This window comes from Pongo abelii, chromosome 7, assembly GCF_028885655.2.
Source record: "Pongo abelii isolate AG06213 chromosome 7, NHGRI_mPonAbe1-v2.0_pri, whole genome shotgun sequence".
In the NCBI taxonomy this organism is placed as follows: Eukaryota; Metazoa; Chordata; class Mammalia; order Primates; family Hominidae; genus Pongo; species Pongo abelii.
In genome coordinates, this window is record NC_071992.2 from 110,034,083 (window position 1) to 110,059,929 (window position 25,847).

General features: G+C 41.5%; 1 protein-coding gene across 2 annotated transcripts in view; it reads right to left on the minus strand.

The window, feature by feature from the left end:
* CDH17 (cadherin 17) overlaps positions 1–25,847 on the minus strand; it is a 78,061-nt gene that overhangs the window by 32,106 nt on the left and 20,108 nt on the right. Inside the window, exons 3-9 of one of the 2 annotated variants that reach the window (XM_063726725.1) lie at positions 15,203–15,337; positions 14,157–14,295; positions 11,753–11,911; positions 11,448–11,647; positions 8,528–8,659; positions 8,076–8,226; positions 3,449–3,664 (exon numbers count right to left, since the gene is read on the minus strand). In XM_063726725.1, the coding sequence (XP_063582795.1) occupies positions 3,449–3,664; positions 8,076–8,226; positions 8,528–8,659; positions 11,448–11,647; positions 11,753–11,911; positions 14,157–14,295; positions 15,203–15,337 (1,132 nt within the window). Of the gene's footprint in view, positions 1–3,448; positions 3,665–8,075; positions 8,227–8,527; positions 8,660–11,447; positions 11,648–11,752; positions 11,912–14,156; positions 14,296–15,202; positions 15,338–25,847 lie in introns of those variants that run through there. The other variant, XM_054518674.2, reaches the window with a different exon arrangement.

Genomic DNA, 25,847 nt, shown 5'->3' on the forward strand with positions numbered 1-25,847 from the left:
TGGGTTCTCTACTTCCCACCTGTACCCAAGTGGTCACCAAGTGTGGGGCAAGGTGGCTAAAGACAGATCTAAGAGAGATTTTTCTAGGTTTTTCATTGCTGTCCACCTGCTGTCCTCCTAAGTAAAGTTAGGTAAGGTTTGTTCCTGAGCAGGATGGCTTCCTTTTGTGAAGCAGTGTTTTTCTGACTAGTGAAACTTATGTAATCTTCAAAGTCCAGAGCAAAACTATCCTTCCAGAAAGCCTTCTGTGAGCATCCCAGTGGCCGTCTCTCCTTCTCTGAACACATTCAAACTACATCTGCTCTGACTACTATGATGGGGAGGTTCAAGGGCCTGCTCTCTTCTCTCTAAATAAGGGAGGAACTGGCACCATTGGCCTGTTCACAAGAGTCTGGCTACCCAGCCTTCAGGAAGCAAGGTGGGGACAGAGGTAGCTCCTGGAACCCTGGAGAAATCACCCAGGCTTTCAGGGATGGGTTTCACAATTCCAAGACCTAGGCACACAGCAGCTTCAGCTAGATTCCAGATGTGTGTGGAGTGCAGGTGGGGACAGGATGCCTGGGGGAGAGAGAACAAGAAATAAAATGACAGGTTCTTTGTTGGGTTGCTGTTGTTCTAACCATGGTGCACTGCACTGTATAACGGTTAAGACTCTGGGCTTGGAATTCACTGTTTGGACTCTGGCTCTGCCACTTAGCATGTATGTGAGAGCTTGGGTGCCTCACTCAATTTATCTGTAAAATGTGAATAACAGAACAGATGTTTTCATCATAATACAATTGTTAGCGACCTCTATATACCAGCAACTGTATTGTTTACCCAAGTTACTCATTCGTCTTCATGATAACTTCATGATGTAGGTGCTACTGTCATTCCCACTTAATTAACAGATGAGGAAGCCAGGGAATAGAGAAGTTCAGGTAACCTGACCAGGGTCACACAACTAACTAGTGATGGAGCCAGGATTCAAACCCAGAGGCTCCCTTTGCTATCTGCAGCAACCATCCATTCCTCTGTCTGTGCTCTGCAGCCCAAGGGGCTGACCTTATGAACTGCATCAATGTACATCCTCACCCTGAGGGTAACAGTTGGGTTCTGCCACTGGGAGGCCTGGGAAGAGACTGGAGGGAGGACAGGAAGAGTGTAACTGGGGGTGTCATGCCCCCATTGCCAACAGCCCTCTTCTAGTGACAGGCACAGCCTTGCTCCTTTGGGGGATGCTCCCCTCCCTGGCTCCTTCGGGTTTTAGGGCAGAAAATCCTGCTCACTGTGCTTCACACCCCCTGTTGGTTTCCCTTAACCCTGCCCACAACCTTTGCAAACAATCCCTTCTTTAAACTCTTTGAGGGGAGCCTCCACTTCCTGCTGGGATCCTGACTAATATTCCCAGGTAGTTTAACCCTAGAGCTGGTGCTCAATGCACTGGACATGATCCCAAGGACGGAATCTATTAACAATCCAATTACAACCAAGCGGATATTGATTGAAGTTAAGGCTGGTCCTCAGAACGTTTGTAGACAACAAGAATGGCTGAAGACTGGAGTGGTCCCAGACCCAGAACCCACTGGCTCACTGCTCTGCACACACCTCGTTTGGCCAGCACTGGGCCTTTCTGGGTAAAAGGCCTTCCCTGGTTTTATGTAAAACTGTGTTAATTATAGCCTAGTCTCTAGTTTTCTGTAGCGCACAGTTGAATTTTTAGTTATATCAACACACACGTGTATTTTAATATATTTTATAATCTGGTCCATATTTTCTATAGACGTACTCATGCAAATAAACAATTTGTAATCTGATTCCCACTTTAAACTCTATCTTCAAATTGCTCCAGGTCCTCATGTATTTCCACATGGATTCCCACTCTCCCATAAGCCCTACGTGATTTTGTAACTTGTCATATTCATCCTTCACAGCCCAGTTCAGAAACACCTCTTCCAGAAAGCTATACCTATTCTCTCCCTCCGCTGAGTCACTTATTTCCTTCATGGGCTACCTTGTGCGGTTCCTTGCAATTTACTGACTCACGTGTCCATCTCCTCTACCAGAATGAGTGCTCCCCGAGGGCAGAATCATCTATGTCTCCCCAGTACCTTGCATGGTGCCTCAAATAGGTAAATGCAGAATAACTGCTGAAAGAATGGACTGCTGATAGTGTGAAACTGTTAGCTCATCATGGATAGGGAAGACTTATTATACTTACATCTGTTCTGTCTCTTACAATAATGCTAGACAAATATTAGGGCCTTAATATTTGTCAAATTACTGGGTTTCAAACATTCCGCATTAGGGCCCTACTAAACCTGGCTTCTGCCTAGTATCTCAATATCCCTGTAAGGGACAGAAACATGAAGCACAGTGTGAAACGTTTCTTGTTTGTTCTCCATACCTGTGTCATCCGTGCCTGCCAGCAGAACAATTACTGAATTATATGGTAATCGAAGATTAGTACACATTAACTCAAAGGACCTTCTAGGAGGCTGAGTGCCCTTGAAATGAGTCTCTCTTTGAATCCAGGTATTTTGTGTGTCTGTGCACATTTGTTTAACAATATGTGCAGTTGATTGAGAATGCATAGTTTTTATCAGATTCTCAAAGTTTCCTGTGACCCAACAGAGATTAAGAACCACTTGCTCTGCAATTATATAGGGAAGAATGTCTCCTGATACTGTCAAATGGCCAACTAGATGCTGTTAGGGTAAGACAGAACTTCCCGAAAGATGTGCTTCTCCTCCACTTTCCTACAGTAGAGTCCTTTCAGTCTGAAAGCAAGAATTGGGAAATACAATTCATTTTCCTGTTTGTGATTATGGTCTGCAGAATGTGCCTGGCAGACCTCCAACAACAGGGATGTTAATTGACGGCAGCCCCACTGCTGTGCTCTGGAATCTATTACCACATTCACACTGAGACCTCACCTCCCCTGGACTGTCCACAGCCAGTGACTGAGAAAAGCAGCAATTGCAAAGCTCATTTTCAAAGACAATGAATTCCTTTGACAGCCCCCTTTAGACTCCCCAACAGCTGTGCCAAGCTTTCCTCAGAATGTTCTAGTCTAGGACATTCCCACCAGCCTTCCTTCTCCATCTCCCCTTCACTCAGCATCAGGCATCAGGCTTGTATTTCAGTCTGATGACTTTCCCGGCCTTCTTTGTGCCCTTCCGTAATTTTTTCTCACAGTCTCCCCCCAATAAAATCCTTGTACATTTAATCTCCTTTTGGCATCTGCTTCTCGTAGGACCCAGACCAATACAACAATGGTGCCTGAGCTGCAGCTCAGGCCTTTACACTGTTCAACCAGCTATCTCTGTGTTATGTGTGTTTCACAAAGGAAGCAAAGAATGTTTAAATGGCATCATTCTATAACATACCAGACATTAGAGCAGGAAAATAAGTCATAGCTAGAAGGAAAACAATGATTTGTACTCAAGACGGTGGATGGGATACTAACCTTTGTCAGACACCTCTATCGTTAAGTTGTACTGAGGAGTATCTTGCTTCTTCAAGGACTGTTTAGCTAACTGTAACATTCCAGCATAGGTTTGGATTAGGAAGAGTCCATCCATGGGAAGTTTGGGAGTTTGCTCCACAATGCTGTAGTTTAAAAAATTGTTGGCAGTATTTTCTTCATCCCTGTCATGTGCAGTAAGGGTCCCAATACTGTTACCTATGAGGAAGGAAAGAAGGAAAACCCACCATTACAGGCTCCACGTAATCTATTAAAATAGTCACTAAAATAATCACATTCCTAGAAAACACCATGAATGACTTTGGATAGCAGACAAACGTTCTTAGATTTATTTTGGTTCTTCTCATCCTATCATGTAATGGGTTGAATAGTGTATTTGTCAGCCAGGGCTGTCATTAAGTATCATGGATTAAACAACAGAGACTTAATTTTTTCACAGTTCTGGAGGTCAGAAGTCTGCGATCAAGGTGTTGCCGGGGTTGGTTTCTTCCGAGGCTTCTCCTGGGCTTGTGAGTGGCTGTCTTTTCCTTCTGGTGCCTTCACAGCACCTTCCTTCTGAACCTCCCTATGTCCACATTTCCTCTTATAAGGATACCAGTCATACTGGATTAGGGCCCACTGTAAGGACATTTTACTTTCATTACCTCTTTAAAAACCTTATCTCCAAATATAGTCACGTTCTGAGGTACTAGGGGTTAGAACTTCACCCTATGAATCTGGGGGAGGGGGAAGATGTAGCCTAGAACAGAGGGTTACGACCTCAACATATAATTTGGGGGGCACGGGGGACACATTCAGCCTGTAACACCTAGTGCTCCCTCCCAAAACTTTATGTCTACCAGAACCTGAGCATGGGACTCATTTGCAAATAGGACCTTCACAGATGTCACTAGTTAAGGCTCTGGAGATGAAATCATCCTGGATTTAGAGGCAGCCCTAAATTCAGTGACAGGTGCACCTATAAGAAGGGAAACACAGAGATGCACACAGAGGAGGAAATGATCTGGAGGAGGAAGGCAGAAGTTGGAGATAGGCTGCCACAAGTAGCCAGGGAACACCAGATGCCAACAGAAGCCGAAAGAGGCAAGGAAAGATTCTCCCCTTGAGACTCTGGAGGGAACACTGCCCTGCAAGCACCTTGATTTCAGACTTCCAGCCTCCAGGACTAGGAGAGAGCAGATTTCTGTTGTTTTAAGTCACCAAATTGGTGGTGATTTGTTGCTGTAGCCCTAGGACACTAATACACATGGCAAATGGTATCACTAAACAAAGAGAAGCCAACCCTAGATTGCCTCTAAGCAACTTCATGGAACAATTGCAGAAACTGACTCTACTCCGAAGATAACACAGGGCAGGGACCAGGCAGGATCCTCTCCACCTTGCTGTACTTTGTGGTCCTAAATATGTTATTCCTGTGAGGGTTTCAGTCCAGGGATTTCTACAAACCAGTGGCTACGACTCGGTTCTGCACCCGGCTCTGGGCAAGTTCTAACAGGTTCCAGACCATCCTACTCTGGGAGGTGGGAATTGTAGGTCTCTTTATATGTAGCAAGAATCCCACGTAGGAGCTCAAACTTGAATTCATCCCATTTGTGGAGTTACACCCCCTCCCCCATCCGCTGACACAGTTTGCATCCACTGACATATATGGAAATTTAGAGGTTTTTTGGCTTTGGGTTGGGGGAGGAAAAAGAAAGTACCTGTGTTATGTCTACAGTAGAGCTGGACACATGCAGATGTGTCTCATGGGCTGCATGCAGGGACCATCAGAAGGAATAGGACAGAAGAGAATACGTTTCTAGTGCATATGGCATGCATATGCCCTTGCAAGAAAAGTATCTGTGTGCTGGGATGAAAGAGTGTCTTACTAAATTCTGTGGTCCTTTGGTGTCTCAGCAGCCCTCTATAGCCCTATCCCCTCAGCAAGTGAGCAAGAAACTGAGGACACTGTCCTCCTCTCACTCACAGGAAACCTCCATGCTGCCAGAGGTACCATGAGGACTGCTGGCATCAGAGGACACCCCTCGCTGGGAGCAGAGGACCTTGTGGATCAGTCAGAAGTGAAAGGAAAACCATGTCTCTGAGTGACTGAGGCCTGGAACAAGTGGAGCTCAAACTGATACAGGAGTATACGTAGCATCTCTTGGAAATATGCAGAAATACTTAGGGAGGTGGGGCTTTTATGAGAGTCTAAATTTTCTGTATGAATACATAAGACTTGGTGGCAAGTGGGATTCAAGAATAAATGTTAGTGTTGCTAAGACTTGGGGACACGAGTCCCACAAGATACAAAACAGGAGAATGTAAATACACTGGGGAATTTTTTTTTTTTTTTTTTTTGAGATGAAGTCTCACTCTGTTGTCTGGGCTGGATGGAGCACAGTGTCATGATCTCGGCTCACTGCAATCTCTACCTCCCGGGTCCAAGCAATTCTGATGCCTAAGCCTCTCAAGTAGTTGGGATTACAGGCATGAACCACCACACCTGGGTAATTTTTGTAGTGTTTTTTTTTTTTTTTTTTTTTTTCAGTAGAGACAGGGTTTCGCAATGTTGGCCAGGCTGGTCTCGAACTCCTGGCCTCAAGTGATCTGCTCATCTTGGCCTCCCAAAGTGCTGGGTGGGATTACAGGCATGAGCCACTGCACCTGGCCTAATTCAGTATTTTATCAAGGTTTTATTTGTGAATATTTCCACCTACTCATGTCCTATCAGCTGGGCTAGATAGTAAGTCCCCACAAGGCAGGAGCATTGTCTTGTACCCCTTTCAGGTTACATACATAGCATATGCTCAGCTGATTTATAAGAATTCTTGGTCCACTAAAGACTCTGAAATATTTTTACAAAATAAATTCTCACCTTTAGAGAGGCAAATAGCAAGCTGAGCCCCTTCAAAATTTATTCTACCAACAATGACTTCTTCGGTCTCAGAAAACCAGCACTACCCTCTTCCCAGAAGAGGTAGGCGCCTCTAAAAGGGCTCCCAGCAACCCCCATCTCCTGATATTTGCGCTTTTTCATAACCCCATCCTGTTGAGTGCAGGCTGGGCCTAGCAACTTGTTTCTCATGGCAAAAGTGATGGTATCACTTCCAAGATTAGGTCATAGAAAGACTGATGCCTGTCCTTTCCTGCTTTGCCGTATACTCTTTCCCTCTGTCTCAGAACTCTCTGAATTAGAGGTACCCAGCTGAACTTCACCCAGATTCCCGACTCACAGAAACTGTGACATAATACATGCTTGTTGTTTTAAGCTGCCAAGCTTTAGGGCAATCTGTTTTGCAGAAATAGGTAACAAATGGACTATATGTTTGGCCCAATGTAAAAGAGGCTTGAAGTGTCATGTCCAGGTCAAGAAAGTTGTCAAAGATTTTCCACCTTTATTCAGTGTCAGAGACCATCCCAGATTTCCCAAGAAGGTGATGGCACACGTGTTTGTTGGCTATTGTTACACAATTGTGACTGTGAGAAGATTCTTCCTTATAATGAACTGAAATCCTTCAAGCTGGCATTAACTCTTCCTGTTGTGGCAAGAGTTGAAAAAAATGAAACAGAGAGGACCTGCACAGAACACAGTGACACAGGACACACTGACAAAAGGCAGCCCACACGACACCTGATAGCAAGAAGAAAAATAATGAGCAGTGTGAGCAAGCCGCTCCAGCAGCACCCACCAAGCCTCCAGGAAGGCACCCACTCTGTCAGAGGTGTGTCTGGTGAGGAATGGAGGGACGAAAAAAAAATGTGAGCCCATCCACAAAGCATAGGAGGATCTGTCCACAAGGGCAGCAAAGCTCTAGAAATGATAGTCATGAGGCTGCTACACTTGTAAGCCTCTGAAACGTACATAGCACAACAGAACAAAACAGTTCAAGAAATGCCAGTCTGCTCAGTCAAGGGGCTCACTGCCAAGGGGGAAATAGACAAGCATTGTCCCAAACCCAGAGAAGCCATAAAACTCCCAGAAATTATAATGTTCTTATAGTAGCTGTTCCTATACAAAAACTAAAAAGCTATCACAGGACACAGTAAAAGAAAACATAGCAAGACGAAGCAAAAATGATAAAAACAGATGGGATTTGACTTCATCTAGCAGCCTCTTGAATTATATTATCAGCTTCTTAGAGAGGGGGGCCCAAGGGAAGGGTCAAAAGTCAACTTCCATTGGTATTGCTTACTTATTGCAGGGTGTCTGACTTTGGGTGTAAATGTTTAAATTCTTTGGCAAATGTGATGAGATTATCTCTTTAATGAGATTATGAGAGGTCAAATAACATATGAGGAAATCCTGCAAATGAGATATCCCTATATACATGTATATAAGATACTAGTGTAGGTGGCTGTGATACTAATGATAGTGGTAAGGGTGATAATAATAGTGATAATGATAGTAGCGGTAATGGTAGCTATAAAAGCCCCAGTTTAAGAATACTATCCAGATACTGTTTGATCCCAAATACGGTCCTTAAGTGACTCCCAAGGTACAGTCAACCTCTATGCTGTGGAAGACATGGATTACTGACTCCCAGTACGGTCTCCTGCTCACCTTTTACCCAGCAGAGGAGAGAAATGGAGGGCAGTTACACAGCATTAGGCAGCTCTCATTTCTTACCCAGTCGTTCATTCTCCTGGACCTCAAATACGGTTACTGGTGATGGACATGTAGGTGGATTATCATTAATGTCTTTAACTTTTACATGAATTTCCAGCGGATATGAAAGTGGTTTTCCATACTCATCCTTTGCAACTGCATAAAAAACATACTACAACAGGAAAGTCAGAGTTAAGACAAGACTCACCCAACACCCTCTGCCAAAATCAGAGAAAACCGCTGTTTCATTTCTATGTCATTTACTCCCTTATTTTTAATTCACTTAGAATTGGAAAATTTTAAAAAAATGAGATGGGTCAGAATTATGTGAAAATTATCATGTCTTTGAAAACCAATAACATGCTGGAGTCTGAAATGTGTTTTTTCTTTAAAGTAAAATCCATTTTGCTCTCAACTGTAGATGGGCATAGGACTTTGTCTTGTCGCCTGTGAAACTCTTCTCTTTTACTCACTGCATCCTTTTCTTCTCGGTCCAAGGGCTGAGTCACGTAAATATTTCCTTCCTGGTCAATTGAAAATGGGAATCTTGGCAGCTTCTCTCTGTCAACTAAGGAATATTGTGCACCAGGATCATTCCACTGCACCTACAGGGCCCAAAGTCAGTTGTGAGGAAAGCTACATTTGGACTGAGAGAACTGGAAAGGAAATAATTTTCTAATTCTCAATTTGAAATCTCTGACAACCTTGTATGTTTGTGGTTTCTTGTAACAACTGAATTACGTTTTTCACTTTTAACCTAAAATAAGCCTGTTTCCCCCCCACCAAGTTATATTGCTTGAAAAAACACACCAGGAAATGTTTCTTCTCTAAAGCAATTCCTCACAAACCCTCTGCAGGGTTTCTGGGTTGCTTTCTTTTGGAAGTCTGACTGTGAAAGCTTTCTATTCACGAACCATCCATTTAAGAAACAAAATGTACTTTGTAGCTGGCAGTGTCTGAGGACTAAGCCGCAATGTATGGTGAGCATCTAACACTCACTAATGAAGATGAACAGGGGCAATAGGAGCCACTCTGAAGTCTTCTCCATGCTATTAAGTAAGACAAATGATACAAAAATAACGACATTCCTTTCCTAAATATTTAGCCTCAGAGACTTCAGGGATGAGAATAACTGCCAACTCCTAGGGTTGTTTGTAAACAACCTGGCAAAAATAAAAAATAACACAAGTAAAACCAGTCTACTTGCTATATAGACAGAGCCTGGTCTGATATATTAATAATGTTTACTGAGTTTGCCACACGCCAGACAGAATTCTAAACATATTTATGTGTTATCTCATTTAATCTCCAAACAGTCCTCTGAAGTACAGACTACTGTTATCTCTATTTTATAATGAAGAGACTAGGGCACAAAAAATTTAAGCGATTTGCCCAAGGTCCTACTGCTAGTTGAAATTTCCACAATAAACTATTCTCAGAGCAGCCTGGGAAGGTATCACAGCAGCAACTTTGTCCCTTGCTAATTATTTAAGCATCACCCATTGTCCATGCAGACTACCTTCTTGGTTCTAAAGTGGGCTCTTCTTGTGTTCTAAAAATTCAGTCTGAGTTCGTCTTCCCGTCTTCCCATCTCCCCCTCCCCCCTCCCCCTCTCCCCCTCCTCCCTCCTCCTCTTCCCCTCTCTCTTTCTCCCTCCCTCCTTTTGGGTTTCAGAACACCCAGAGCATTTTTTCCAGGCCTGAAAATTGGGTAGGCACTCTAGAATTTTTCCTTGGCAGCCCCAAGGCAACTAAGCATGAGTTCTTTGCAGCATTTACAAATCCCTATGGGAGTAACCTGAATAATAGCTATGAAGAATTTAGTCTAGGCCCCCAATCAGAAATTCTGATGGTAATGAGTGCTGACATGCTTTCTTTCTAACTGGGAAATCAGAATTCTTCCTGCTGTTCTTCCTTTTTTTTCCCTCCTGAAGTTGAAGTTCATTAATTCAACATTCAATAAATAAATGTCCCTGGGCCCATCCCAATAAATATGATGGGATAGGCCATTCCAGGGCCCCTTAACAATAGTAGCATTAAAAAAAAAATTAGGGGAACTACAGACTAGTACTTCTTCATAATATCTTTTAATATCTAATATTTTTATCTACTTTTACAGATACTGTCTCAGTTAATCTTCACAAAACACTGAAGTATTATCCCTATTTTATTGATGAGACATTGGGGCTCAGAATAGTTAAATGATTTGTTTATGATCAGTCATTCAAGTGATGGAACAGGAATATGATTTTGTTCATCTGCTTCCAAATCCAGGGATCTCCCACTAACCCACAGCTTTCATGTGGAGGAATTTCCGGGGCTTCCAGAAAATATCAAATCTGGGTGGAGTCCAGAGTGAATTTCTAGGAGCTAAGGTAGGAGGGGGCCCAGGGTAAGAGCACATGCCACGGAGGTGGGCAAGTAGGAGCATCTGAACGGAGGGGAGAGGCACACACAGGAGACAGAATGCCAGGGGTGAGGGAGTTTCCAAGGGGAAAGGTTCCCTACTATGATCCTTTTACCCCTAGCCAGTCCTATCTCTGTCCCTCAGCCTAAGATGGGGCAAGTCTATTGGGTCAAGATTTTTTCCACAATAAGAAGCAGCAGCCTTTCAAAACTATTTGCAACCCCCAAATCAAACCATGTCCATACACAGTGCACCATAAATGACCCAATGAAGGGCAGCCATATCCCACACTGCTAACACGGAACAACAAACATCACTGCTGTCTACTTTTAAGGTGAGGGTGAGTGAAGTTCTCTCTGAAAGCAAAAGTATATATCTGATGTAGTTTGGATGTTTGTCCCCTCCAAACCTCATGTTGAAATGTAATCCCCGGTATTGGAGGTGAGGCCCAGTGGGAGGTGGGATCATGGGGGCAGATCCCTCATGAATGGCTTAGCGCCATGCCCTTGGTGGTAAGTGAGTTCTCACTCTGAGTTCACATGAGACCTGGTGCTTAAACGTGTGTGGCACCTCCCACCTAACTCTCTTGCTCCCACTGTCGTCGTATGATGCTCCTGCTCCCCCTTTGCCTTCTGCCATGATCGTAATTTTCCCAAGGCCTTCAACAGAAGCAGATGCTGGAGCCATGCTTGAACAGCCTGCAAAACCATGCGCCAATTAAACTTTTCTTCACGAATTACCCACCTAAGGTATTTCTTTATAGCAATGCAAAAACAGCCTAACATAATATCTGCATCCAAGTTTCCTGCCCATGATGCATGGTCAAGTCCAGTGACTCGGGGCCAGAGGCTATATAATTTGCTTTATAATCATGCTATGCAAAAATGTATCTAATAAGTGTATCAGTGAAGACCGTGAGGGTGGGTCTCTACAAAGTGAAGCCATTTATCTAGTTGGCTTTCAGTGTTACTTGGGCTTGGGTACTACCTGAGTGATTTTGATGGGGTGAGGATCAGTTGAGTTTTCCACCATCTCCACAGGTTTTGGTGCTTTCCAAATATTCTCTGTCACTATAATATCCACAGATGTGGTATCACTGAAGGAATTCTCACTCCGGCCTCCCATGTCCTTCACTGAGATTACCAGATTATAGGAAGGATTCTTAGCAGGATTCAATTCCTGAGATCCTGTGAGAAGTAGGGGAGAAGGGAATAGGAAGCGTCTCTGGAAGAGACAGACCAAACTCCCTTTTTCTGACCGAGACAGTCCTACCAGGGCACCCCTGAACATACCTTCTCGGGTAAGAGAGATGGCTCCCGTTTTGTTGTTGATCTGAAAGTACATGACATTGTTGATCATGGGAAGCTGGATGACGATCTGGTAATAAAGCTGGCCGTTGGGAGTGGCCGGATCATCCAGGTCTGTGGCATTGACGTACAAGAAGGGCTTTCCTGTTTAACAAAACGTACCCAGAAAAAAAAAAATAAAAAAGATATTAATTGAAACCCAAACCAACCATAGCTACTTTTTCCATCTAAAAAGTGGAGATATAATAGGGAAAGGTATGACAATTCACACCAGTGGGGAAATAAATATTTATCCCACTCCCCCCATTCCCTAAAATAAGGTTTCTCAAGGTCTGGTCCAAGAACCTCTAAGGGTCCCTGAAACTGTTCAAGTGGTCTGTAAAGCTAAAGGTCATGTATGTGTAAAAGACCCATTTAAAGTACAAGATAATTTAATGAATTTTAGTGTAAAAGAATGGAAAATATGGCATTAATATTGATTTCACTTTGCAACTAACCTTTAAGAAACCACAATTTATTGAGTTTGGGTATAGTACTAAAGAATGTCCAGTTATCTGAAAATACTATTAAAATATTCCTCTCTTGTCCAACTGCATATCTGTGTGAGGCTAATTTTCCTTCATATACTTCAACCAGACTAGCACATGGCAAGAAAATGAATGTAGAAACAGACATGAGAATCCAAGCATTTTCTGTTAATCCAGACATTAAAGAGATTTGCAAAGATTAACACAATGCCATTTTTCTTACTATTTTTGTCTTTAAAATCAATTATTTTTCATTAAAACATGTTGATTAGTGTTATTTTAAATGAATTAATAATTTTTAAAAATTTCTAATACAGTAAAATGTTGATAGATATAACCAGTGATGTACTAGAGACAGCTCATGAGACTCAGTTGTTGAATTTTCAGAAATTTTGGGTGTCAATTATTAATACCAATGGTCACTTGAAATAGGCCATGGTAGGAGTACTTGTAACATGAAAATTGGAAAATTCTACAAATCAGAGCTTTGTTCCCCTAGAAAAATAGCTGTTAAGCCTTTACCAGGACACCACTGGATATAACCCACGTGTCTAAAAGTACTCTGGAGTCCTCAGTAAATTTTAAGAGAATATACAAGTCCTGAAACCAAAAAGTTTGAGAGCCATTTCTCTAGCAGATTCTATTAGTGAAGAGAGAAAAGGTACGGCCTGGAGGCTACACATTTAGCAGAGTCTGTGTGAGTCTTTGGTATGCAGCTTCAGGGACAGGGGCATCACTCCGCATAATAAAGTGAAGTGAATTTTTTCCTGGAATTCTCGGAGGCAGGCATTGAAGAAAGAGAAGGAAGAAGCTTGATGGTGGGATGATGCAAATGGCCCCAAGTCTTGATTAGTATTATTTTAAATGAATATCTTTAAAATTTCTAATACAGTAAATGTTGACAGATATAACCATATTTCTGAGAATTCTGAAGTCTAATATTCATTTATGTTGTGTGCAACTTTTAGGAGGTGACGCTCCTTCCTAGGTGCCTGCTGGACACACTCACGCCTTAATGAAGGGCTTTTGTGGAAGTGAAAGGTAGAAGGTCAATGCAGCATAGAGAAGGGCTGAGCCATAGATGGGATGTAAGAGAAGAAAAGAGCTGGAAACCACCAGTGACAATATCAATGGAGGTTCCTGAGAAGACACAGGGGAGTAAGCTCACCTTTCTAGAGTGTTCTAGAGCTTTGAGATATCTTCAAGATCACCCTAGAAAAGTGTTTTTCAACTGGGGGTAATTTTTGAGACAGAATCTCACTCTGTTGCCCAGACCGAGTGCAATAGTGTGATCATGACTTACTGCAGCCTCAATCTCCTGGGATCAAGTGATTGTACCATCTCAGCCTCCCAAGTAGCTAGGGCTACAGGCATGCACCACCACGCCTAGCAAACTTTATTATTTTTTGTAGAGACAGGATCTCACTTTGTTGCCCAGGCTGGTCTCAAACTCCTGGCTCAAGTGATCCTCCCACCTCAGCCTCCCAAAGTGCTGGGATTTTGTGCCCTCCACCCACCAGAGGATATTTGGCAATGCCTGGAGACATTTTTATTGTCACAACTTGGCAGGGGGACACATAGTGGATAGAAGTCAGGGGGATGCTGCCAATCATCCTACAAGGCACAGAATAGCCTCTGACCAAAAAAAGAATTATCAGACCCAAGACGTCAATCTGTAGTGCTGCGTTGAGAGACCATGCTCTGGAGCAATACAGATAGTGAAACAACTCCCAAATCAGTGTGAAGTGTAGGTAAGATAGTGCTTATTGAGTGACAGCTGCAGCTATTAGCCACACAAGTCTGCCCCTTCCACCTGACACCCTTCCATCTTTCCATAAATATCTCTGGCCCCTGCTTGTTACCTGGGCGAGAGTTCTGCCTTACTGAGCCTTCATACTTTGACTGGAGAAACGTGGGTCGATTGTCGTTGATGTCCTTCACTTCTATGGTGATGGGGACTGGACCCTCCACTACAATTCCATTAGCATCCAGGGCTGCAACCTGATGTTGAGGAAAAGGAAACCACGTTGGTGAGACTGAACTTCATGTCACATGCCCAAAAATCACTTGAAGGAAATTAGAACTCAAAGAACCAATGGCCTGGTGACTGCAGGAGAGAAAGAACTCACAAAAGCCCAAATTGGGAAATGCTAAAATAGGGGTTATATCAGTTAAGCCTGGCTAATCATGATGGTGACTTTCTATCAGCAGGGTGTTCTGGACACTGAACATGCGTCTGTTCTGGATGGCTGGAGTCCATGAAACAAGAGCACTGTGACCCCTGAGGTTGTGAAAGTGTTGTGTTCTCTTCCAGAGCCATTATGGCAGTCAGCCTGCGAGGCCTGCAGCAGAAGTACCAGACAGAAAACTTTTATCTCACTCTTTTTTCCATAGTAAGCTCTCTGCCTTTCCTAGGTATTCAGATACCAACGGTGAAAACTAAAGGAGAAAGAGAGGGAGAAGGGTCTTTTTAGTCAGCTTCTGGCTACTGGTTCCCTTTGCTTCTTCCAACTCCCAAAGGAGCTCCATCCCAGCACTGATGCAGCCTTCTTCATGGGTCCCAAGCCAATGCAACAGCCACAGGCAGATACCATTGAAGTATCAGAGATGTGCTGACTTTTGATCCAAGTACCTAAGCATGGTCTTACTTGGATAAGTAATGCCATCAGAGGGTCCTGGCAATGTAAGTGGGGTTACTCTGGTTAAAAAGCCTAAGGAAAAGGATATGTTTGCCACACCCCTCTGTAGTTGGTAAGAAATGGACATATGAGGATTGCAAATCATGCCATTAATGTAAGGAAAGCTGTAACTGGATTCTATGCAAGGAAGGAAGGTGCCAGCCATACTTCCAGAACAAAGGGTGCTCAGAGAGGTTGGAGTTAGATCCCTTCACCTGGTATCAATTTACCTGGAGATTGTGAGTAGATCTTGTTTCCCTGTCCAAGGCTCTGGTGTGATACAGAAGTCCCTCCCGTCCTATCATAAATATATTGTCCGTCTCCCCAGTTAGTTCAAAAGTCACAGCAGGAGGATTGGCCTTAAACTGGGGAAAAAGCAAAAAACAGATTAGGTTGTAAGGGAAAAAACAATGTTGTGGAATTTGTAGAAAGTCACCAATTTCAGGTAAAATTTTCATTCGTTCAATTACTAAATAAGAAATCCTCAACTTTTAAAGTGGTACCTTCTAAAAGTTTGTTTGCACAATAGCTGTGTAACATTTAACATACATTTTCCTCAAGAAACTGTATACTATTATTCAATACATCAACAAAAGTCATTGATACTTTAAATTATAGCTGGGGTTACAAGAGACTTTTTGGTAATATCTGAAATCTATGATATTACTAGCTTCTAAGAAGCATTAAAAGGGTAGCTTTCTCGCTAGGATAAAATATGTCATTTAGCACTTCTAAAAATTGTGACAAAGATTAATAGACACGTTAATGTTAAGGAAAACAATTTATAAGTGGCTTTAACTTAATGCAAATGCTATATGATAATCTATTACTTTTTCAGAAGTGAAGAAAATACCGACCACCATATTCATCGATATGGCTATATCACTTTTAAGACCACAACAACAGAAAATTCACATAAAACTAAGAAAACATAAAAGTTGTTCAACCTTAGGTTTCAGTATACTTTTATATATTTTTATTAAATTAAAAGCAATATCAAAGTTAGTGTGGATATAAAGAAACATTGTTGACGGAAATATAAATTTCTATAATCCTTTTGGAAATAACTTGAGACATAAAATGTTTGTACCCTTTGATAGCAAACACTACTATACAGAATTTACCCTAAGGAAATATTTTTTCAAACAAGTACATGCTTGTAGTGAAAGTAACTTTATTTATAATACCAGTAAGGTTGAAAACTCCTAAATGGTCAAAAAAAGGGACAGTGAAATTATTATGGCACATGAACTTGACAGAATATTAATCATTAAAATGTTCATTCTACAAATTATGAAGAAACATAAGAAACAACGATGTAAAGTAACAGAAGTAAATTTGAGAGTAAATCTAGACTGTTACAGTACCAAAAGAATTCATGTCAGTAGGTAAGAAATGGAATTTAAAATATAAGAACAGTTGATGTGTTAAATGTGTAAGATTATAAGTTAAAAAGTTTTTGTGCATGTTTGCTTGTTGATATTATAGTGTTTATATAATAAATGAACATGTTGCTATTTTGTGTTTTAAGAAAAAGACCTGGACATCAGTGAGAAAGGTGGAGTAAGGGCCTGCAGAAAACTGCTCCTCCATAAAAGCAATGAGAACACTGGCAAAAATTGTAAATATCATCTTTTTCAGAATAGGGGAAATTAACCAGATGCTTGCAAAATCCAAGGAATGTTTATTAAAAAAAAAACAACATAACTAAGCTTTGTGGTATTTTAATGCACCCTAATCCCATGGTCCTTTCCCTAAGATCTGCAGTAGCCTTGAAAGCTACTTCACACCACAGTGTGTGAGGCACCAACAGCCTCACACCACAGTACCACGGAGAGGGTGAGAAGCGTTTGTAGCTTCCCAAAAGCTCCATCACCAGAGAACTATCGTTATCTATCCTGTTGGCATTTCCCTGGGAACATCTACTTACAACACTTATCTTCATTTGACCTGACTCAGAATTCACACACCACACACAATTTTTCCCCTGGGGCATTTGTTGAAAACAACCATTAGCAATTGTTCAACATTGCAGCTGCCTGAGGCTGTGATAAGAGTTGAAGCAAAGAAGCAGCTGACCAAAACACTTAAAAGGGAAAGCTGGGAAATGAGATGTCCATAAGGGGCTTTGAAAATCTCTAATATATTCCTGGCAATCTACAAGGCCACTATCATGAGCAGGGCTGTGTGCATGCCTGGGAAAGACCTGAGAAGGCCCTAATCCCTCACCTCTGGCTGACTTGGAGGCTCTGCATAAGCAGAAAGTGAAGGCAAAGGCAGAGTTGTAAACTGCCTGCCACATAGTTGAAGGTTGTGTCCCAACATGCACACAGAGTCCCTTGGTAAACACCAGGAGACTTACTGGCTTAAGGTATTTAAGGAAATCTCTATCTAGTCATTAGCTGACCACTAAGCTAACTGAGCAGAGACTTCAGTGGCCAGACATGACAAAGAATACAGACTTTACAGAATTCATTACAGAAAGTCACTAAGCAAACAAACAACATCAACAACCAACTCCAGGAAAAGAAAGATACATGATTTCTAGAGTTGCCACATCACATTATTTAAAATGTTCGGTTTTCAACAAATTATGAAATGTACAAAAATATTAAAAAGTCAATAGAAACTGTCCCTGAGGAAGCCCAGATGTTGGATTTACTAAAGATTTTTAAAAATCTATTTTAGATAGATTCAAAAACTAAAGGAAATCATCTCTAAAGAATTATGTCTCATCAGATATAGAATATTGATTAAAAATAGAAATTTTTAAAATAGAAATTCTACAGTTGACAAGGACGATAACTGAAAGGAAAAATTCATAAGAAGGTGTTCAAAAGCAGATTTGAGCTAGCAGTAGAAAGAATTTGTGAACTTGAAAATAGATTAATAGAGATTACTGAAAGAAAAAAATGAACAAAAATGAATAGATTCCCAGAGACCAGTGAAACACCATCAAGCAGACAAACACATACATAATAAAAGTTCTAGAAGGAAAGGAAAAAGGGGGAAAAAAGATTATTTGAAGACAGAATGACCCAAAACTTCACAAATTTAAGAAAAACATGAATCTATATATCCAACAATCACTATGAAAAACTCAAAGAAATCCAAACCTAGTCACATCATAAACATTTGAAAGATAGAGAATCTTAAAAGTGCATAGACTCATCACATGTAAAGGATCCTCAATAAAATTAACAGCTGATTTTCCATGGAGATCAGAAGGCAGTGGAATGACACATTCAAAGTGCTAAAAGAGGCCGGGAGCGGTGGCTCATGCCTGTAAATCCCAGCACTTTGGGAGGCTGAGGTGGACAGTCACGAGGTCAGGAGATCGAGACCATCCTGGCTAACATGGTGAAACCCCATCTCTACTAAAAATACAAAAAATTAGTGGGGCATGGTAGTGGGCATCTGTAGTCCCAGCTACTTGGGAGGCTGAGGCAGGAGAATAGCGTGAACCCAGGAGGCGGAGCTTGCAGTGAGCCGAGATTGTGCCACTGCACTCCAGCCTGGAGGACAGAGTGAGACTTCCAGAGTCAGACTCCGTCTCGAACAAAAGCAAGCAAACAAACAAACAAAAAAGTACTGAAAGAAAAAGAGTGGCCAAGTAAGAACTGTAAATCCAACAAAACTATCCTTCAAAACGAGGATAAAATTAACCTATACTACTATCAGACAAAACAGACTTTAAAACAAAATTTTCAGAGAAATAAAGGGATATTCTATAATGAATAAGGGTCAATCCATCAAGAAACCATAGCAATTATAAACATATATGCACCTAACAATGGACCTCAAAACACATGAAAGAAAAGCTGACAGAATGGAAAGGAAATTAAATAATTCAACAGTAATAATTGAAGATTTCAAGACTTTACTTTAAATCATAGAATAGAAAAATCAATAAGGAAACAGAAGACTTGAACAGTACTATAAACCAATTAGAAGCTAACAAACACCCAACACTCCATCCAACAAAAGCCAATCACATGGAACATTCTCCAGGAGAGGTTATATGTTAGACCATAAGCAAGTCTCAATAAATTTAAAGGGATTGAAGTTATACAAAGTATTTGACAATTGAATACAATTAAAAACAATATAAGGAAATTTGGGAAAATCACTAATATGTAAAATAACAGTATACTCTAAAAACCAAAGGTCAAAGAAGAAATCAAAAGGGAAGAGGGAGGAGCCAAGATGGCCGAATAGGAACAGCTCCGGTCTACAGCTCCCAGCGCGAGCGACACAGAAGACGGGTGATTTCTGCATTTCCATCTGAGGTACCGTGTTCATCTCACTAGGGAGTGCCAGACAGTGGGCGCAGGTCAGTGGGTGAGTGCACCGTGCGCCAGCCGAAGCAGGGGCGAGGCATTGCCTCACTCGGGAAGCACAAGGGGTCAGGGAGTTCCCTTTCCAGGGGTGACAGACGGCATCTGGAAAATCGGGCCACTCCCACCCGAATACTGTGCTTTTCCGACGGGCTTAGGAAACGGTGCCCCGGGAGAGTATAGCCCGCACCTGGCTCAGAGGGTCCTACGCCCATGGAGTCTCGCTGATTGCTAGCACAGCAGTCTGAGATCAAACAGCAAGTCGGCAGCGAGGCTGGGGGAGGGGCTCCCACCATTGCCCAGGCTCGCTTAGGTAAACAAAGCAGCCTGGAAGCTTGAACTGGGTGGAGCCCACCACAGCTCAAGGAGGCCTGCCTGCCTCTGTAGGCTCCACCTCTGGGGGCAGGGCACACACAAACAAAAAGACAGCAGTAACCTCTGCAGACTTAAATGTCCTTGTCTGACAGCTTTGAGGAGAGCAGTGGTTCTCCCAGCACGCAGCTGGAGATCTGAGAACGGGCTGACTGCCTCCTCAAGTGGGTCCCTGACCCCTGACCCCTGAGCAGCCTAACTGAGAGGCACCCCCCAGCAGGGGCAGACTGACACCTCACATGGCCGGCCAGGTACTCCAACAGACCTGCAGCTGAGGGTCCTGTCTGTTAGAAGGAAAACTAACAGAAAGGACATCCACACCAAAAAACCCATCTGTACATCACCATCATCAAAGACCAAAAGTAGATAAAACCACAAAGATGGGGAAAAAACAGAGCAGAAAAACTGGAAACTCTAAAAAGCAGAGTACCTCTCCTCCTCCAAAGGAACGCAGTTCCTCACCAGCAACGGAACAAAGCTGGATGGAGAATGACTTTGACGAGCTGAGAGAAGAAGGCTTCAGACGATCAAATTACTCCGAGCTACAGGAGGATATTCAAACCAAAGGCAAAGAAGTTGAAAACTTTGAAAAAAATTTAGAAAAATGTATAACTAGAATAACCAATACAGAGAAGTGCTTAAAGGAGCTGATGGAGCTGAAAACCAAGGCTCGAGAACTACGTGAAGAATGCAGAAGCCTCAGGAGCCGATGCGGTCAAATGGAAGAAAGGGTATCAGCCCTGGAAGATGAAATGAATGAAATGAAGCGAGAAGGGAAGTTCAGAGAAAAAAGAATAAAAGGAAACGAGCAAAGCCTCCAAGAAATGTGGGACTATGTGAAAAGACCAAATCTACGTCTGATTGGTGTACCTGAAAGTGAGGGGGAGAATGGAACCAAGTTGGAAAACACTCTGCAGGATATTATCCAGGAGAACTTCCCCAATCTAGCAAGGCAGGCCAACATTCAGATTCAGGAAATACAGAGAACAGCACAAAGATACTCCTCGAGAAGAGCAACTCCAAGACACATAATTGTCAGATTCACCAAAGTTGAAATGAAGGAAAAAATGTTAAGGGCAGCCAGAGAGAAAGGTCGGGTTACCATCAAAGGGAAGCCCATCAGACTAACAGCGGATCTCTCGGCAGAAACCCTACAAGCCAGAAGACAGTGGGGCCAATATTCAACATTCTTAAAGAAAAGAATTTTCAACCCAGAATTTCATATCCTGCCAAACTAAGCTTCATAAGTGAAGGAGAAATAAAATACTTTACAGACAAGCAAATGCTGAGAGATTTTGTCACCACCAGGCCTGCCCTAAAAGAGCTCCTGAAGGAAGCACTAAACATGGAAAGGCACAACCAGTACCAGCCACTGCAAAATCATACCGAAATGTAAAGACCATCGAGACTAGGAAGAGACTGCATCAACTAACGAGCAAAATAACCAGCTAACATCATAATGACAGGATCAGATTCACACATAACAATATTAACTTTAAATGTAAATGGACTAAATGCTCCAATTACACAGACTGGCAAACTGGATAAAGACTCAAGACCCATCAGTGTGCTGTATTCAGGAAACCCATCTCACGTGCAGAGACACACATAGGCTCAGAATAAAAGGATGGAGGAAGATCTACCAAGCAAATGGAAAACAAAAAAAGGCTGGGGTTGCAATCCTAGTCTCTGATAAAACAGACTTTAAACCAACAAAGATCAAAAGAGACAAAGAAAGCCATTACATAATGGTAAAGGGATTAATTCAACAAGAAGAGCTAACTATCCTAAATATATATGCACCCAATACAGGAGCACCCAGATTCATAAAGCAAGTCCTGAGTGACCTACAAAGAGACTTAGACTCCCACACATTAATAATGGGAGACTTTAACACCCCACTATCAACATTAGACAGATCAACGAGACAGAAAGTCAACAAGGATACCCAGGAATTGAACTCAGCTCTGCACCAAGCGGACCTAATAGACATCTACAGAAATCTCCACCCCAAATCAACAGAATATACATTTTTTTCAGCACCACACCACACCTATTCCAAAATTGACCATATACTTGGAAGTAAAGCTCTCCTCAATAAATGTAAGAGAACAGAAATTGTAACAAACTGTCTCTCAGATCACAGTGCAATCAAGCTAGAACTCAGGATTAAGAATCTCACTCAAAACCGCTCAACTACGTGGAAACTGAACAACCTGCTCCTGAATGACTACTGGGTACATAACGAAATGAAGGCAGAAATAAAGATGTTCTTTGAAACCAACGAGAACCAAGACACAACATACCAGAATCTCTGGGATGCATTCAAAGCAGTGTGTAGAGGGAAATTTATAGCACTAAATGCCCACAAGAGAAAGCAGGAAAGATCCAAAATTGACACCCTAACATCACAATTAAAAGAACTAGAAAAGCAAGAGCAAACACATTCAAAAGCTAGCAGAAGGCAAGAAATAACTAAAATCAGAGCAGAACTGAAGGAAATAGAGACACAAAAAACCCTTCAAAAAATCAATGAATCCAGGAGCTGGTTTTTTGAGAGGATCAACAAAATTGATAGACCGCTAGCAAGATTAATAAAGAAAAAAAGAGAGAAGAATCAAATAGATGCAATAAAAAATGATAAAGGGGATATCACCACCGATCCCACAGAAATACAAACTACCATCAGAGAATATTACAAACACCTCTATGCAAATAAACTAGAAAATCTAGAAGAAATGGATAAATTCCTCAACACATACACCCTCCCAAGACTAAACCAGGAAGAAGTTGAATCTCTGAATAGACCAATAACAGGAGCTGAAATTGTGGCAATAATCAATAGCTTACCAACCAAAAAAAGTCCAGGTCCAGATGGATTCACAGCCGAATTCTACCAGAGGTACAAGGAGGAGCTGGTACCATTCCTTCTGAAACTATTCCAATCAATAGAAAAAGAGGGAATCCTCCCTAACTCATTTTATGAGGCCAGCATCATCGTGATACCAAAGTCTGGCAGAGACACAACAAAAAAAGAGAATTTTAGACCAATATCCTTGATGAACATTGATGCAAAAATCCTCAATAAAATACTGGCAAACAGAATCCAGCAGCACATCAAAAAGCTTATCCACCATGATCAAGTGGGCTTCATCCCTGGGATGCAAGGCTGGTTCAATATACGCAAATCAATAAATGTAATCCAGCATATAAACAGAACCAAAGACAAAAACCACATGATTATCTCAATAGATGCAGAAAAGGCCTTTGACAAAATTCAACAACCCTTCATGCTAAAAACTCTCAATAAATTAGGAATTGATGGGACGTATCTCAAAATAATAAGAGCTATTTATGACAAACCCACAGCCAATATCATACTGAATGGGCAAAAACTGGAAGCATTCCCTTTGAAAACTGGCACAAGACAGGGATGCCCTCTCTCACCACTTCTATTCAACATAGTGTTGGAAGTTCTGGCCAGGGCAATTAGGCAGGAGAAGGAAATCAAGGGTATTCAATTAGGAAAAGAGGAAGTCAAATTGTCCCTGTTTGCAGATGACATGATAGTATATCTAGAAAACCCCATTGTCTCAGCCCAAAATCTCCTTAAGCTGATAAGCAACTTCAGCAAAGTCTCAGGATACAAAATCAATGTGCAAAAATCACAAGCATTCTTATACATCAATAACAGACAAACAGAGAGCCAAATCATGAGTGAACTCCCATTCACAATTGCTTCAAAGAGGATAAAATACCTAGGAATCCAACTTACAAGGGATGTGAAAGACCTCTTCAGGGAGAACTACAAACCACTGCTCAAGGAAATAAAAGAGGATACAAACAAATGGAAGAACATTCCATGCTCATGGGTAGGAAGAATCAATATCATGAAAATGGCCATCCTTCCCAAGGTAATTTACAGATTCAATGCCATCCCCATCAAGTTACCAATGACTTTCTTCACAGAATTGGAAAAAACTACTTTAAAGTTCATATGGAACCAAAAAAGAGCCCGCATCGCCAAGTCAATCCTAAGCCAAAAGAACAAAGCTGGAGGCATCACGCTACCTGACTTCAAACTATACTACAAGGCTACAGTAACCAAAACAGCATGGTACTGGTACCAAAACAGAGACATAGATCAATGGAACAGAACAGAGCCCTCAGAAATAATGCCACATATCTACAACTATCTGATCTTTGACAAACCTGAGAAAAACAAGAAATGGGGAAAGGATTCCCTATTTAATAAATGGTGCTGGGAAAACTGGCTAGCCATATGGAGAAAGCTGAAACTGGATCCCTTCCTTATATCTTATACAAAAATCAATTCAAGATGGATTAAAGACTTAAATGTTAGACCTAAAACCATAAAAACCCTAGAAGAAAACCTAGGCATTACCATTCAGGACATAGGCATGGGCAAGGACTTCGTGTCTAAAACACCAAAAGCAATGGCAACAAAAGCCAAAATTGACAAATAGGATCTAATTAAACTAAAGAGCTTCTGCACAGCAAAGGAAACTACCATCAGAGTGAACAGGCAACCTACAAAATGGGAGAAAATTTTCGCAACCTACTCATCTGACAAAGGGCTAATATCCAGAATCTACAATGAACTCCAACAAATTTACAAGAAAAAAACAAACAACCCCATCAAAAAGTGGGCGAAGGACATGAACAGACACTTCTCAAAAGAAGACATTTATGCAGCCAAAAAACACATGAAAAAATGCTCACCATCACTGGCCATCAGAGAGATGCAAATCAAAACCACAATGAGATACCATCTCACACCAGTTAGAATGGCAATCATTAAAAACTCAGGAAACAACAGGTGCTGGAGAGGATGTGGAGAAATAGGAATGCTTTTACACTGTTGGTGGGACTGTAAACTAGTTCAGCCCTTGTGGAAGTCAGTGTGGCGATTCCTCAGGGATCTAGAACTAGAAATTCCATTTGACCCAGCCATCCCATTACTGGGTATATACCCAAAGGACTATAAATCATGCTGCTATAAAGACACATGCACACGTATGTTTATTGCAGCATTATTCACAATAGCAAAGACTTGGAACCAACCCAAATGTCCAACAATGATAGACTGGATTAAGAAAATGTGGCACATATACACCATGGAATACTATGCAGCCATAAAAAATGATGAGTTCATGTCCTTTGTAGGGACATGGATGAAATTGGAAATCATCATTCTCAGTAAACTATCGCAAGAACAAAAAACCAAACACCGCATATTCTCACTCATAGGTGGGAATTGAGCAATGAGAACACATGGACACAGGAAGGGGAACATCACACTTCGGGGACTGTTGTGGGGTGGGGGGAGGGGGGAGGGATAGCATTGGGAGATATACCTAATGCTAGATGACGAGTTGGTGGGTGCAGCGCACCAGCATGGCACATGTATACATATGTAACTTACCTGCACGTTGCGCACATGTACCATAGAGCCTAAAGTATAATAATAATAATAAAAAGAAAAACAAACAAAAAAAGAAATCAAAAGGGAAATTAGAAAATACTTTGATGTAAATGAAAATGAAACACAGCATGCCAAATCTTATGGGATGCAGATAAAGCAGTACTTAGAGGAAAATCTGTCACTGTAAATGTTTATACTTTAAAAAGATGAAATATCCCAAATAACCTAATCTTCTACTTAAAAAGAAAAAAAAAAGAAAAGAAAAACAAGAAAAAGAAGAATAGCAAAGCAAGCAGAAGAAAATAACAAAGATCAGAGTGGAAATTAATGAAATGGAGAATATAAGAGCACAGGAGAAAAGTCAACAAAACCAGATTTGATTATTTGAAAAGATCCACAAAAGTGACAAATTTTTGGCTGGACTGACCAAGAAAAATGAGATAAGATTCAAATAACTAGAATCAGGAATATAAGAGGACTACTACCAACCTTATAGAAACGAAAAGTATTAAAGAGAATATTGTGAGCAATTGTTTTCCCACAAATTAGACAACCTAGATCAAATGGACAAATTTCTAGACAGACAAAAACTACTAAAACTGATTCAAGAACACACAGAAAATCTGAATAGAACTATAACAAGGGATTGTATTAGTAATCAAAAAATTTCCACACACAAAAAAGCCCAGAACCAGAATTAACATCAAACCTTCAGAAATT